The 14,477-nt window shown below is 46.9% G+C and overlaps 1 protein-coding gene across 12 annotated transcripts in view; it reads right to left on the bottom strand.

The window, feature by feature from the left end:
• Trappc9 (trafficking protein particle complex subunit 9) overlaps positions 1-14,477 on the bottom strand; it is a 477,026-nt gene that overhangs the window by 369,038 nt on the left and 93,511 nt on the right. For all 12 annotated transcript variants that reach the window (XM_063263588.1, XM_063263579.1, NM_001034156.2 and 9 more), the window contains 2 exons: positions 11,508-11,634; positions 1,082-1,227 (listed from right to left, as the gene is read on the bottom strand). In XM_063263588.1, coding sequence (XP_063119658.1) covers positions 1,082-1,227; positions 11,508-11,634 — 273 coding nt within the window. The remainder of the gene's footprint in view (positions 1-1,081; positions 1,228-11,507; positions 11,635-14,477) is intronic.

Here is a 14,477-nt window from a genome sequence, read left to right on the forward strand (position 1 = left end):
TGGGATCCAACCTCAGCTCTGTGAATGCTAGGTGGGCACTCTGCCAACGAGCTACACATCAGCTTCTCCTCCTCTCTCATTTTCACAGTGAACAGTTGCAGAACAGGCAGAGCCAAACCAGGGCAGGCCACCCTGCTACCTCAAGACAAGGTCACTCTATGCCTGCCCCAGCTTCCTGAAAGTCCATGGGCTCTGCTCTGGGTTACTAGTTAATACCAGGGACAGCTTTTAACAGCCCTACAATTTCAAGAACTTACATCCACCTTACTCTGAACTTCATTCTTCATGGGTTTGTATCCTACCTACATATATTAGACAGAAAATGTGTTGTTCTCATATAGAGAGTACCCAACAGTTGAAAATATCCTAAACCACCCCCCCCCAAAAAAAACAAGAAAACAAACAAACAAAATAAAAAAAACCATTTAAGTAGCCAGGAATGTTGAGGCATGTCTATAATACTGGCTCAAAGAGGCAGAGAGATCTAGAGTCCAAAGCTAGCCTCAACTACATAATGAGTTTGAGATAAGCCTAAGCTACATGGTAAGACCCTCATTCAAGAAAATATAAGAGTATTTCACATGCTCCACCTACCAAATATCACAGCCTTACCTGGCCTGCTTAGGGTGGCCACGATGCTTATAACAGCCTGCACTGGAGCAGATCCATCCAACACAGTCTATCTCAGAACAAAGCGCTCAGTGCACAAATACTGCAGTGGTTTAGACATGATGTGAGTATGCCTACAGGTTCAACTCTAGTTACCACTGGATGTCTGTGACCTTTGGAGGAAGTGACAAGGACCAGTGTGGAGCCCCTGTGACTAGACCACAGGATGGTAACCAGTAAACAGACACACACATGTTCCCTGTCTCTAACATGTGATACCCTAGGTCTCTTTTGGCTTCTAGATCGTCTATGAATCATCTTCCATGAAATAAGCTTCTAAAAATTAGATCAGTGAGCAACTGCCAGCTTAAAACAATGCATGAAGTAAAGTTCCGGGAGAGTATGTACACAAGCACAGAGAAGTGTATGCAGCATATGCAGGAGAACTGGCTAGAAACAGATTGTGGCCTACCTATTTTCTTGTTGCGTTCTTCTCCACGGTTGTGTGCGATGATTGGGGAATAGATGAAGGGACTCTTGGTGGACATGCTCTGCCCCAGCAAGCTTTTCACCTTCTGCGGCCGGAGGCTGGTGGGGAGACTCAGCAGCTTCACGCACCTAGCATTGTGAACGGAACACGGGCACTTGCTGTCAGGACACTCTGGACCACATACAACTGATGACCACAAAAGAAGATGTGCTGAAGGAAAGGAAGAGCTCCCACACTATAGGACCAGGTAGCAGAATAAACATCCCAACCCAGAAGGTCAGGAAGGAGAGGTCCTTTCTGCGCTGGGGATGGGTACAGCCTTTTCTCACCTTCTCCACACAAAGGTTCCTTCTATAAAATGAAGATTCAGTCAGGACTTGCTTAAGGGACTGAGGTAAGGTTGGAGTCCCAGATCCCTCTGGGGCTCACTGCTCTGCTATCTACTGCTCATGCCTGTGACAGGCCTGCCCACAGGAAGTAGAAGCCAAAGCCTATCTGTGGGATCATCAGACAGCACAGGAGAAGGAGTCAAGGAGCACACCATGCTATCCTCAGGAATGGCTGCTTCTCCATCCACTGACCCATGCTTGTGTTCACAAGTTAAAAGCATTAACAATATCTTTAGAATCAACAAAATGAGTCCGTGTCACATTAAGGAAAGGAAATTGACTCAGATTAGTCAAGTTAGAGTTCTCTGCTTTGTCCCATGCTTTCTGTCATCGGGATTTGTGATTTCTGACTTTTCTGCAGTCTGTCTGATGTATGAGTCTGATCTGTCCCATATGCCTGTGTTCCTAAAGAAGGTTTTCGGTCTGTATTTATTGAACAGCACAGAAAGCATCTTATGGGAAAGGAACGAGGGATACTTCATAGAAATCTTCAACAGAGCTTTATAACAGACGAAATCACTGGCTTCAACTGACCCCAACTGGCTCAGATAACAAAGAGCAGTGCAAACAAGCCATCGAGTCCTATCCATGAAGTTTCTAATGCGGATGGTACACATTTATTGAAAAGGGTTGTAATTGACTTGTTAGATGTTTTCAGCAAATGACCATACAACATATACATATTTCACTCTGAGTCTGGGCATGCAACAATACAAAACTATAAGATAAAAGTTAGCATTAGATTAGGTGTAAACATTGATTGCATGGGAAATCCAAAGCAAGTAACATTGGTTGTTACGCTGCTCTCTCTTAAAGGCTGAGTGCACAGCAGGATAGCAGTCTTAAGTGATCTCAGCTATGAAGTCCAGCAAAAGTCCCAGTCTCTTTAAATGAAGGAGACATTTGCATAAAATGCACTACCCATCATGCTCAGCATCATCCAGGTCAACTATGAATCAATTCCTGTTAGAAGCCCAGCCCATGCAGTCCCTGTGCCACCCGCTCCCTAGGCAGTGTCTCAAACACGTCGGAAGCCACCTTGGTGCCTAGGGTGCCACCCACTCACACCAGCCTGAGTGATCAGGACACACTGTGCTGTATTCAGTAAGTCACTCCAGTTTGATGCACAGCTCAACCCACACTGACTAATAAGAACTACCTCACAGAACTGATCTCTATTGGGAGGGATGGGCTCCAAGGCTCCAAGAGGACTCCAACCTAGCCTGTGCCGAGAGCACATACAGCACTCATCACCTGGGCACTGACAGGTCACAGGCAAGGGGTACATCCACCACTCACACTAACCCGGGTGTGGATGAGATTTCCTCTCTTGGATTCTTTCTCTGTATGAACTCCTCCATCATATTATCATCTGGAGTCAGAGTGGCTTCACAGCTCTGTTTTGAAGCAAGCTATAGGCTGGCTGAGGACCAAGGGCCTTCTCTAGCACTTGAACCTGTTGTTTTCAGTAAATGCTGTGAATATATTCCCAAAAGCTGAGCTCCAAACTCAGTGTTCAAATCTATTGAAGCTGAGCACTTGGTGAAACTCATTGCTGACTGCAGGAAACCCAGGCTTTGTGTGCACACACCCCCATTTCAAGGAAACTGCCTTAGACTAATGGCCCTCTCAGACTGACAGGTACCTTGAAGTTGACAGAAAGACCCTCATTACAGTCTGGAGGACCTACCTGTGAGACAACACACACTAATGGCTTTGAGGTCCAGTGGCCTGAACCTCACTCAGCTTTTGTTCATAAAATCAGCAAAGGGGAAGTAATACATGTGGCTGGAAGGGCGTTTCCTTTCTTTGGCCCCCAGTTTTCATAGGCAGGGATGATTCTCGGAAGATACACCCAACCTGACCCTGCCCTTCACCACCCACCCAGAGGGATGGAAGTTGAGAAGACAAGCCTGTGCACACACTTCTTGGTCTAGCTCTCAGGGCAGCCTGCATGCTACAGACAGTGCATAATCTGTATTTTTCTGTATGTGCTAATCCAGGCCCTCCCATGAAAGAGGCTTATAGCTCACACACCCGCCTGACCTGACCCATGCCTACCACCCTCTTTTCCATCTGCCTGGTACAAGTGTTGCTGTGCATTCTGCATGAAGACAGGAAAAGGACGGTGGCCTCCAGATCTCCTGCAGGGCATCGTGGGACTGCCTGAGGTAGCATGTTTGTACTTGTCATGGCACCTGGCACACAGTAGGTCAGCAGAGCCTTCCCTCCTTTCAGTCTTAAGACAATGATTATTTGCCAATGGAGAGTGGCTGGTCAAAATGCAAGTGCTGGACACAAGGGAGAAAGACGCTAAGTCTTGATGCTGGCTATAACCACACTGCTGGATGCTGTACCAGGCACAGCCCACCAACCTGAGTATATATTTGAGGGTGGGACAACTCAGGGTTCTCAGAACAAGGGACACTTTCTGTGTCATATCACAGTCCCACCTGAAAATGGGTTATGGGTAGGAATTCTCAGGAGTCCTCCAATTAAACTGACAAATGGCTGGTTTGTAGCACAAGTCAAAGAATTGAGGACACAGTCAGCCAGAAAAGTGGCACTGTAACTAGTTAAGGTGTTCAACCTTTTGCATCGAGTGCCACTTTATAAGATGTGCCTCCAAGTAAAACCATCCATGGAGGCAGGCACCTGACCTGAAGCCCATGCCATTCATTTAGCCTGAATCTCTGCTGAGCAAATGGTGCTGGATTTGGCAGGCGAAGCTGCTGTGACCAAAGCAGCATCCGAGAGATGAGTGTCCGGGATGGGATTCTCTTCATATATTCCATTTGGAGATGGCTGACATTTCAGAATCCCGACTCTCCTTGGCATCCTGTGGCTAATGGGGATCACGCTGAGCAGCAGTGGAATGCTAACTAGGGCAGTGGTTGTTAGCACGCCACTTGAGCGGGAAGGCACAGGAACTAATGGAGCCCTTCCTCCTTGCCTTCTCATTCTCCACTCTCATTCTCCACACCGGTCAGCTCTCACACAGCTCCTGGCCCATGCTCCAGCTCAAAGTGCAAGCTAAACACTCCCAAGCCACTCTTGTGGGGACAGATTTCCGTCAGTGCATATGTCCCTATTAGCTAATTCAGGAGGACTCCAATCATTGGCTGATAGCTAACTACGAACATCCCTGAACCCTATGCTAAATTCTTCTTGGATAACCTACACCATGCTGGGTGTGGTAGTACAGGCTTCTAAATCCCAACACTGGCCAGCAGAGGCAAAAGGACTAGAAGTTGAAGGCCAGCTCGGCTGCCCTTTATTCCCCTGTGCAGAGTTGTACAGGAATGCTTGGGTCTTCACTTGGCTGCCCTCTGAAGCACCCACAGGCACTGTGGCAGTGACGTCATTAGAAGATGACATCATTCCTGACCATTTCTGAACCCCATAGGTGGCCAGGGCCCTGCTCATCTTAACTACTGAGTACACATTTCATCAAGTGAATTTCGGATCAGGTTTCAACAGGGATGCGTTTGGCTCTCATTAACCTGCATCGTAATTACTTGAAACCGCTTCGGGTTGTGCTTCCTTCATGCTTCCAGGTGGGCCTTTTCCTGTAAAACGGTTTTATCATCAAGAACCAAGAAAGGTCTCTGGAAAAGGCATGAACTATCTATTGTAAAAACAAGAGACCTCTCTCACTCTTCTTCTGCTCTTCTTCTCTCTCTCTCTCTCTCTCTCTCTCTCTCTCTCTCTCTCTCTCTCTCTTCCTCTCCGGCCTGACACGATTAAAAAAAAAAAAAACAAAAAAACAAGAGACCATAGTTTTGAGGCATCTCTGATAAAATTAGCTTGTAACCATCGATTCTACACAGCACCCCTGAAATCTGACTCACTGAAATGATTACCTTTTAAACACCCTACTGTGCAGCAGATTATTGCAAAGCAGGAAGCTGTGGTCTTCAGTATTCACACCACCAAGCTCTTCCTCAACCCCAGGGGTCACTCTCGCTCCCTCCCCCTGACGTTTTCAATACTGAACTGATGGAGTCGGTTTTGGATGTGGAGGTTGCTATGGCTCCCAGCAGGAAGCACCCAAAGGCTTCTGTGCTGAAGACCTGGCTCTGCAGCCCTGTGGGAGGCCACAGTAAAACTCCACCCTGGTTCTACTGGTGTGTTCATCCACTGACGAGTTCCCAGTGGAAAACGCCTTGCTAGAAGCTGGGACCCAGACAGAGGAAACAGGCCCAAAGGGATGTGTCCTTAAAGTGTGTGTATTAGATGGATGAAGCAAAGAAGTGCAGGCAGACAGGAGCCGGATGTAGATCTCTCCTGAGAGACACAGCCAGAATACAGCAAATACAGAGGCGAATGCCAGCAGCAAACCACTGAACTGAGAACGGAAACCCCGTTGAAGGAATCAGAGAAAGAACTGGAAAGCTTGAAGGGGCTCGAGACCCCATATGTACAACAATGCCAAGCAACCAGAGCTTCCAGGGACTAAGCCCCTACCTAAAGACTATATATGGACTGACCCTGGACTCTGATCTCATAGGAAGCAATGAATATCCTAGTAAGAGCACCAGTGGAAGGGGAAGCCCTGGGTCCTGCTAAGACTGAACCCCCTGTGAACGTGATTGTTGGGGGGAGGGCGGCAATGGGGGGAGGATGGGGAGGGGAACACCCATAAAGAAGGGGAGGGGGAGGGGTTAGGGGGATGTTGGCCCGTAAACCGGGAAAGGGAATAACATTCGAAATGTAAATAAGAAATACTCAAGTTAATAAAAAAAAAAGTGTGTGTATTGTCCCAAGACCCTGCCCCCCCCACACACCCCACCCACACACCCCACCTCTCTCTCTCTCTCTCTCTCTCTCTCTCTCTCTCTCTCTCTCTCTCTCTCTCTCTCTCTCTTCCCTTCCCAGCTGCAGGCGAGCAGCTCTCTTCTCCACATGCCTCTGCTACGCTGCAGGGAGCTAAGGGACCGTAAACCAAGACCTGAAACAATGAAGCAGAATAAACCTTTTCTACTTTAAATGCTTTGTCTCAGGTACTTTGTCACAGTAACAGAAAACTGACTCATGTTTCATATATTCTAATAGCCCACAGATCATTTCTATGGAAATGTTGGCCCAGTTCACAGCTTTTGCACTGGATTTTCCTATCAAGTGGAGATAGGGAAGTCATCAAGGGGACCAGGAGTTTCAGAAGTGACAACTCCACCTACAGGGACTGTCTATGACTCTACACAGATTTGCTGGGAAAAGAATCTTGATGAAGGTTTGTCTAGAACAGGTTGTACTGGGAGCGTGTCTGTGGAAGACTGTCTTGTTTGTATTAATTAGCTTGGGAAGAGCCAGTCTAGAAGAGGGCAGCACCATTCCCTGAGCTTGGGTCCTGAGTGGTCTAAGAGTAGAAAACCCAACTTGAATAGCAAGCAAGCATTCACTCTCTGTGCTCTTAATTTTTTTTAATATAATTATATGCTGCATTTCCTGCCTCGACTTTCCCCAAATGATGGGCTGTAACCTGAAAATGGCAAACACGAATAACATGAAGTCGAAGCCAAACAATCCTTTTCTCCCTTAAAATTGTTTGCTCCCAGTATCTCATTATAGCAACAGCAACAGAAGACAGGTCACCTGCCAGGGGCCAGGTACAGATACAGAGAGTACCAGTAAGATGGGCCCCCATTTGTGTTGAGGCCTGAGAACACAGCTCTGGCTTCTGTTGCCTGATTCCTGCAAGAGCACACTGGTGGAAGGAGTCAGTCATGAAGGAACGCTTGATGCTTCAACAAGACATCTGTCACTCTCAGTGTCCTCAACTGTGTGGCTGAGCATCCAGGTGACTAAGAACTATACTGCTTCAGTCCCTGGAGTGCCCAGGAATGAGGGGCCTAGGACAAAGACCAAGGTGCCAGTCTGAAATGACTCCAAGAACTACTCCATAGTCGGAACATCAGGATAGGGATAAAATGGACCTTGTCATGAAACATAAGAGAGGACCTGAGTCCATAGCTATACTGATGGGTAAGCAGACTGAAGGATGAGGAGATAAACGGGTGTATAGGGAAGTGGATGGATAAGCGGGTGAGCAGATGGGTTAGTGAGTAGGTTAGTGGGTGTCTGGTAAGTGAGCAGATGGATGAATGAGTGGATGGTTAGATGGATGAAATGGGTAGGTAGGTAGATGTATAAGTGAATGGATGGAATAGATGGGAAATGGATGGATGGATGGATGGATGGATGGATGGATGGATGGATGGATGGATCTATAGGTAGGTGGATGAATGGATGAATAGATGGATGGATAGGTCAATGGATGGATGAATAAAATCAGGAGAGCAGCACCAAAATATGACTGGCAAGCAGGTAAATGTAATACAATCTGATTTTTATCTGCTCATGGAAATCATTCAGAATAAAAACAACATACCTGCCCAGTGCTGTGAACAAACACGCTCACCTGGACACTGTGGCACAATGTGCCCCAAGCCCAAGGAAGACGACATATATCCCAGTCAGTGCCTGCCTCTAGGAAGACTCCTCTGGGGGGTTCCTTCCTGAAAGCATGTTATCTGGGGTCTGTCGAAGACTTGAGTTCATAATTCTGTGAGAGGGAAGGGATTGGGGGGGAACATTTCCAAAAAGAAAGTTCTATCTTTGTCTCACAGATACCAAAAATGACCTTCTCTCCCATTTCATGGTCACTGGGAAGAGAATGAGGTTTGGTACTACGGCTGCCATTCTGATGCCATCTGAGGCCTGAAAGCAAAGCTCGCACAGGGATGGACACAGCAGGGAAGGGAGAGGTAGGCTCTGGTGTGCCTGAATGCAGCCTGGCCACTCAGACACTTGCGCCCTTCCATCTAGGTTAGGGATTGTACCAACTGGTACCCAGAGACACTAGTGGACTCAGCTGCTTACCCATGTATCACACACCTGAGGCCCACAAGACAGAGTTTCTCTATGTGCTCAAAAAGAAGATCCATGGTACCCAGTGCCATGGGCACTGCTTGCTGCCTAAGCAAGCGCATCTCTCACCCCACTCTCCTTTCACCCAGCTGCTTCCCAGAGTCCAGGAGAATGACTTACCGACATCTCAGTATCCGTCAGACTCACTCTAATGATGCTACAAATCTGCCAGGAGTGTTTTTGATTCTCATTAAGCAAAAGAAAGAAATCTCTAGACCTTCTCCCCTCCTTTGCAGATGTGTGATCTAGTGCTGCTGCAGCTACAGGGGAATGGTGAGGTGAAGAAGAATCAGAGTGGCCATGTGTTTCCACTTTCTTCACAGAGAAGAAAGCAACCTCCCTCTGGGCTCTAGGCCGCAACTGGGTTGAATGTTCTCCAGAACTGAAGTCATCTCACAGACTGTTATAGCCACCTAGGAATGGGTTCACAGTGGGTTCACTGCCTTGAGCTACACCTTATAAGATGCTTAGGACCCAGGGTGAGAGAATCAAGGGGATTCTCTTGAGAATCAACAGAAAAAAGGAGCAAGGGGCTGTGCAGAGAAGTCCTCAGGGGCTGTGCAGAGGATTCATAAGAGGCCGTGTGACTTAACCACTCAAAGGATTTCTAAAGGTGAATGAGGCCATGGGACCAGGCCAGTGAGGCTCAGATCAAGTGAGAGGTAAAGAACAGCACAGAGAGCTAGAAAAGGTATATGAAGCTACCACAAATAGGAAGAACAGCACACGCTGACAGAAGGAAGCCCTGGCTTCCCAGATCCTCCATACAGGTTATGGTGGTTTGAATGTGCTTGGCCCAGGGAGTAAGTGTGGCCTTCGTGGAGGAAGTGTGTCACTGTGGGGGAGGGCAATGAGACCCTCCTCCTAGCCACATGGGAGCCAGTCTTCCCCTAGCAGCCTTCAAATGAGGATATAGAACTCTCAGTTCCTCCTGTATCATGTCTGCCTGGACGCTGCCATGCTCCCGCCTTGATGATAATGGACTAAACCTTTAAACCTGTAAGATGAAAACATAGCATCCCAGAAAAGATACTGTTTCTGAATATAAGGTTATCCTTGATAAGAAAATGAAGGTCTTGGGAGGCAATAGGTGCTGGGTGCTGGGTGCTGGGTGCTGGGTGCTGGGTACCAGACAGTGTTGAGATTCCACAAGTATCAGCTCAGCTCAGACAGAACCAGACAAGCCAGTGAGCAAAAAGAGCTTTAAGCACATTCAGACAAGTAGAAGGCAGGGCAGCCCAGAGGCACTTTCTCTTGGGGACAGAACAGACCCAGGAGTGCCAACCCAGGAGCTCCTATGGAGCTCCCAAGATGCACCGGAGTCTGTGAGGGTCTGTGAGGGCAGTTCTCTTTGCCCTCCAGCATCTCACAAGAGGGTTGACCACTGGGACACCAGGGTGCAACACTGGGAGCCCAGAATGTTCTATTATGCAAGGCTTCCTCAATTTAAAAATGACCCAAGTCATGATGCTGATATAGAATTATTAAGAAAGGCTCTCATAGCCTTTAAGTTTGAAAACTGAATAATTCCCTCAATCCCAAATCAAACATATCCACTTTAAATCTTATCCACAGAATCGCCTGGAAGATTTCTTTTTTCGCCCTTTTCTTTCTAACTCTTGTCAGATTAAAAACAACACGCCCTAGAGAGGAACAGAGTGTGCCCTGCCTCGGGCCTGCAGGTGAGATGCTTCTATCAGAAACAAAGCCCCATTAGGGGGCGAGAAGCTAGCCTAAGGAAGCCCCAGAGCCTGCTTACAGTCTTCTGCTGAGAATAAGACTCAGAAATCGACCAATTGCCTAGGATGTGAAAGGTTATGGATTTGACTCCAACAACACAGAAAAAAAAATTAGGTTGTTTGTTGGATTTTTGTTGTTGTTTTGTTTTGGGTTTTTCTGTATATCCCTGGTAGTCCTGGAACTCAACTATGTAGACCAGGCTAGCCTTGAATTCAGGGATTCACCTGTCTCTGCCTCCTGAGTGCTGGGATTAAAGGTGTGTTCCACCACACCTAGCTGGAAAGTTCATTTATAACTCTACCATGCAGGAGGCAGAAGCAAAATCCACGTGGAGTTTCCCTGACGTCTCATATCAGTAACAGACACCCTGAGAGGGCTGAGTGACACACTCCTAGAACATCACAGGGTTGAAGGGGAGCCCAGGCCCTTCCACAGCAGGGCCCAGGGCATAAAACAACAGACGAAAGGTGTGCCCACAGGGGGGACCCTACAACTGTACACTTCTGCTCCACGGCAAAACACCACACTGCAGCTGCCTCTTTTCAGCCTTCTAACAAGCCTTTCTGAGATTTGGAAGTTCCTCCATGAGATCTGTGTGCAGTGGAGGGCCCATGGAACCTGGTTTGCGCTGGTGCAGTATTGCATGGCCTGGATATCCCAAGGTACTGAGGGGCCCTGACTGCAGCAAAGATAATGGAAGGAGAGAAACGACTCTGTTCCTGAAGAGTGGCAGGAAGTCAGCCCACATCTGTGAGCAGGAGATGGCCAGGTCTGGGCGCTTTCCATCCTGGAGTAGAAATCAGCAAGGTGCCATCTGTCCACACAATGGGCATGGACCAGGGCAGCTACAGAGCACCGCTGCCCTCGGTTTGATAAGCTACTATCACTGAGACCTGAAGCCAATCTTAAGTAGGTTATAGCCATAAAAATGGGGGTGAGGGTAAGGGTTGGGAGGAATACGGGCAGAGTTGGAGAGGAAAATGGGGGGGAGGGTGTAGATATTTTCTTTTTTTTAACATTTATTTATTTCATATATATGAGTACATGGTCACTGTCCTCAGACACACCAGAAGAGGGCATCAGAACACATTACAGATGGTTGTGAGCCACCATGTGGTTGCTGGGAATTGAACTCAGGACCTCTGGAAGAACAGTCAGTCCTCTTAACCACTGAGCCATCTCTCCAGCCCCGGGGTAGATATTTTCATATTTCATTGTATACATGTATGGAACTCTCAAAAATAAATAACTTTTTAAAAAGTGAAGTCATAAGTCAACAGCAGGTCTCTTTTGAAGGCCTGAATGTGAACAACACAAAAGCTTGCCCCACACCCTGCCCACCACCTTACCTGACAATGGGCAGCTTAGTAAAGGGCACAGGAGGCAGCGTGAGGCCATCCGGGAGGGTGATGGGCTCCATCGTCCCGGGACACTTGGCGGTATAGTTCTCCAGGCTTTGAGTCACATCTTTCTTTTCTGAGGATGAAACAAAATAGAATGTCGGCTCAGTAGGCAAAGCAGAAGAGGGTGACTATTGGTTCAGCTTGGTCTGGAGCGATCCAAGCCAGGATAAGGGAGGCTCCCATCAGAAGAGAAAGAATAGTGATGGTTCCTTGAGATACTCCAACAGCCGCCACCTTGAAGGTCCATTGTAGAGAGCGGCGCGGCGAAACAAAGATGGCGCCGACATCCAGCCTTGTCTGGATATAAACGACTTACTGCGCATGTGCAGGCTTGTCCCCTTGCTAGGGCTCCCTCTAGTGGTGAACAGCGGTACTGCACATGTGCGGTTTATGCACCAGGTGTTAGTTGACCGTTAATATGCTAATGAGGTGATTCATTCTCCGCCAATCCCTGGAGGACAAGTAGTGGGGTGATCCAAGCCCCACCAATCCCTGAGAGATAATTAGCATACTGTTGTCTATATAAGCCGAGCGATTTTGCTGCTCGGGGTCCCTGTTCAAGAGAGCTGTAACACTAAGAGAGCTGTAACACTAAGAAGAGCAGTAACACAGTAAAGGCTTGTTCGCAGAAGAATCCTGTTGCCACGCGTCGTTCTTGCTGGCGGGACATTGGGCGCGCGACAAGTGGTGCCGAAACCCAGGAACCAACATCGCCGGTGCCGAGGGGACCCTTCAGTGTGCTGAAGAGGATTCAGAACTGCGAGAAGGTAAATTAAAAGGTAAGCTTCGAGAGGCATGCCCCTTTTTGGAAGAGAGCATGTCAGAAACGGAGCAGAGTGAGAAATTAGGCTTCGAGAGGCATGCCCCTTTTTGGATTTAAGAGAGCATGTCAGAAACGGAGCAGAGGCAGAAACGGAGCAGAGTGAGAAATTAGGAGCTCAAATTAGGAGCTCGCAAAAAGAAAAAGGTTACTAAAACAAAAGTGAAAGAGATACAAAAGGCAGAAAAAATGCCGCTGGAGGAAAAAATAAGAGTGCCCCGGAGGACGAAGTACAAGTCATCCGGAGAGGATACTTTGTATCCATTAAAAGAATTAGAAGCCTTAGAACTGGCTGGCAGTGACTCTGAGCAAGAGTTGTCAGAGTCGGAGGAGGAGAAATTAGAGGAAGAGGCAGCCATATATGAGGAAGAAAGATATGGGCCTAGGTGGAGAGCCACTGTGAAGAAACCTAAAGTTATGGATCCTTTGTGGGCAAGGCTGGTAATTTTGTTTCTTTTTTTCTTTGTGTGGGATAGAGAAGCCACAGAAGGCAAGCTTAAGCCCGGACCAAAACCTCTTTGGCAAATGGTCCCTGCCTGCTTAGAGGATAAACGATGTGAGGAAGCTGTTAGGACAGGTCAGAGGGTCCTTGCAGAGCAACAAGAAAGTATGTCAGAGGGAGAAAAGGTGTCAAAAGAAAAAAAGAAAAGAAAAGGAGATAAAAGGAACAGAGAGAAGGCAAAGATAAAAAATGGGGTCAGTGCAGCTTTTCTTGTGGCTCAAGTTGAGGCTATTGCTAGGTATGTGACTAGGCTCTGGAAACCTCACAGAGTCATACTGATCAGATTTGATAGAGGTAGACCGCCTGAAAATTTATTCAGGAGAATCAAACAAAAAGATAAACTTGAGTGTGCCTACTTGGATTCCTGGTCTCAAGGAGATTTAGCAAGTGACAAGGTGCTTCTCTTAAAAAAGCAGTTTCAATCAGCCCTTGGAGCCTTGCACCTGTAGCTAAGATATGTGTAGCCACTTCAATTTTGTTTTCTGACTGGTTTTAAATGTATAAATATTCTCTACATGCCTTAGTTATGGACTATTGGCTTTTAAGTTATTGGATATGGTTTAAAAAAATGTAACATTGATAACAGAAAGTTGACATAAAACTGGTAAAATTTAAAATATGCTCATGTTTCTGTTGATACCTGTTCTGGTATTATACATGCTACTCTGATGACTGGTGAAAAGGCTTGTAATGCCATTAGCCATTGCTTAGAGGCATGGGCAGCCTGGGGAAAGCCTGATAGTCTCAAGACAGACAATGGGCCTGTCTACACTGCAAAGTTCTTTCAGGCATTTTGCCAGACAATGCAGGTCGGTCATACTACAGGCTTACCATACAATCCCCAAGGACAAGGAATTGTGGAAAGGGTACATCGTACCTTAAAAGAGCTTATAAAAAAAAAAAACAAAACAAAAAGAGGGAATTGCCAGCAGCCGAACACCAAAAGAACAACTTTCTTTAGCTCTATTTACTCTAAATTTCTTAATTTTGGATGCGCATGGCCGTTCTGCCACGGATCGCCATGCTGCTACTACACCTATAACTAATGCAGAAGTAAAGTGGAAGGATGTCTTAACTGATGAATGGCGTGGCCCAGATCCCATGATTTCGAGATCTAGGGGAGCGATTTGTGTTTTTCCGCAGAATCAAGAAAATCCAATTTGGGTACCTGAGCGTTTGACTCAAAGATTGTCTTCTGCTCTTCCTGAAGATGAGACTACGAACCCTACTATTACTACTGGGAATGGTAATACAGGTTAATTCGCTCACTCTGTGGGCTATTGCCAGATCCTGGCCAGTACCCATGCCAGTTCATAGCAATTCTACTGTTTTGAGAATAAGACTGGCAAACATAATCTCTGGCCTTGGTTTCAATGGATGCTGTCTAATGAGCAAGGGGCATATATATATCCCTGACCCCCTTTGCTAGGTTGATGGGTGAGAATTTCGTGCTGTATAATGTTTCAGCTACCAGAAAAAATGATACCAGGTTGACCAATATTCAATATAATAACCTCTTGGCAAATAATATTGCCACTAGTACTTCAGTAATGTGTTAGATCACCTTTTTTCTTTCTGATAAGCACTAATGTCA

The sequence above is a fragment of the Rattus norvegicus genome, chromosome 7 (genome assembly GCF_036323735.1).
Source record: "Rattus norvegicus strain BN/NHsdMcwi chromosome 7, GRCr8, whole genome shotgun sequence".
Classification (NCBI taxonomy): domain Eukaryota; kingdom Metazoa; phylum Chordata; class Mammalia; order Rodentia; family Muridae; genus Rattus; species Rattus norvegicus.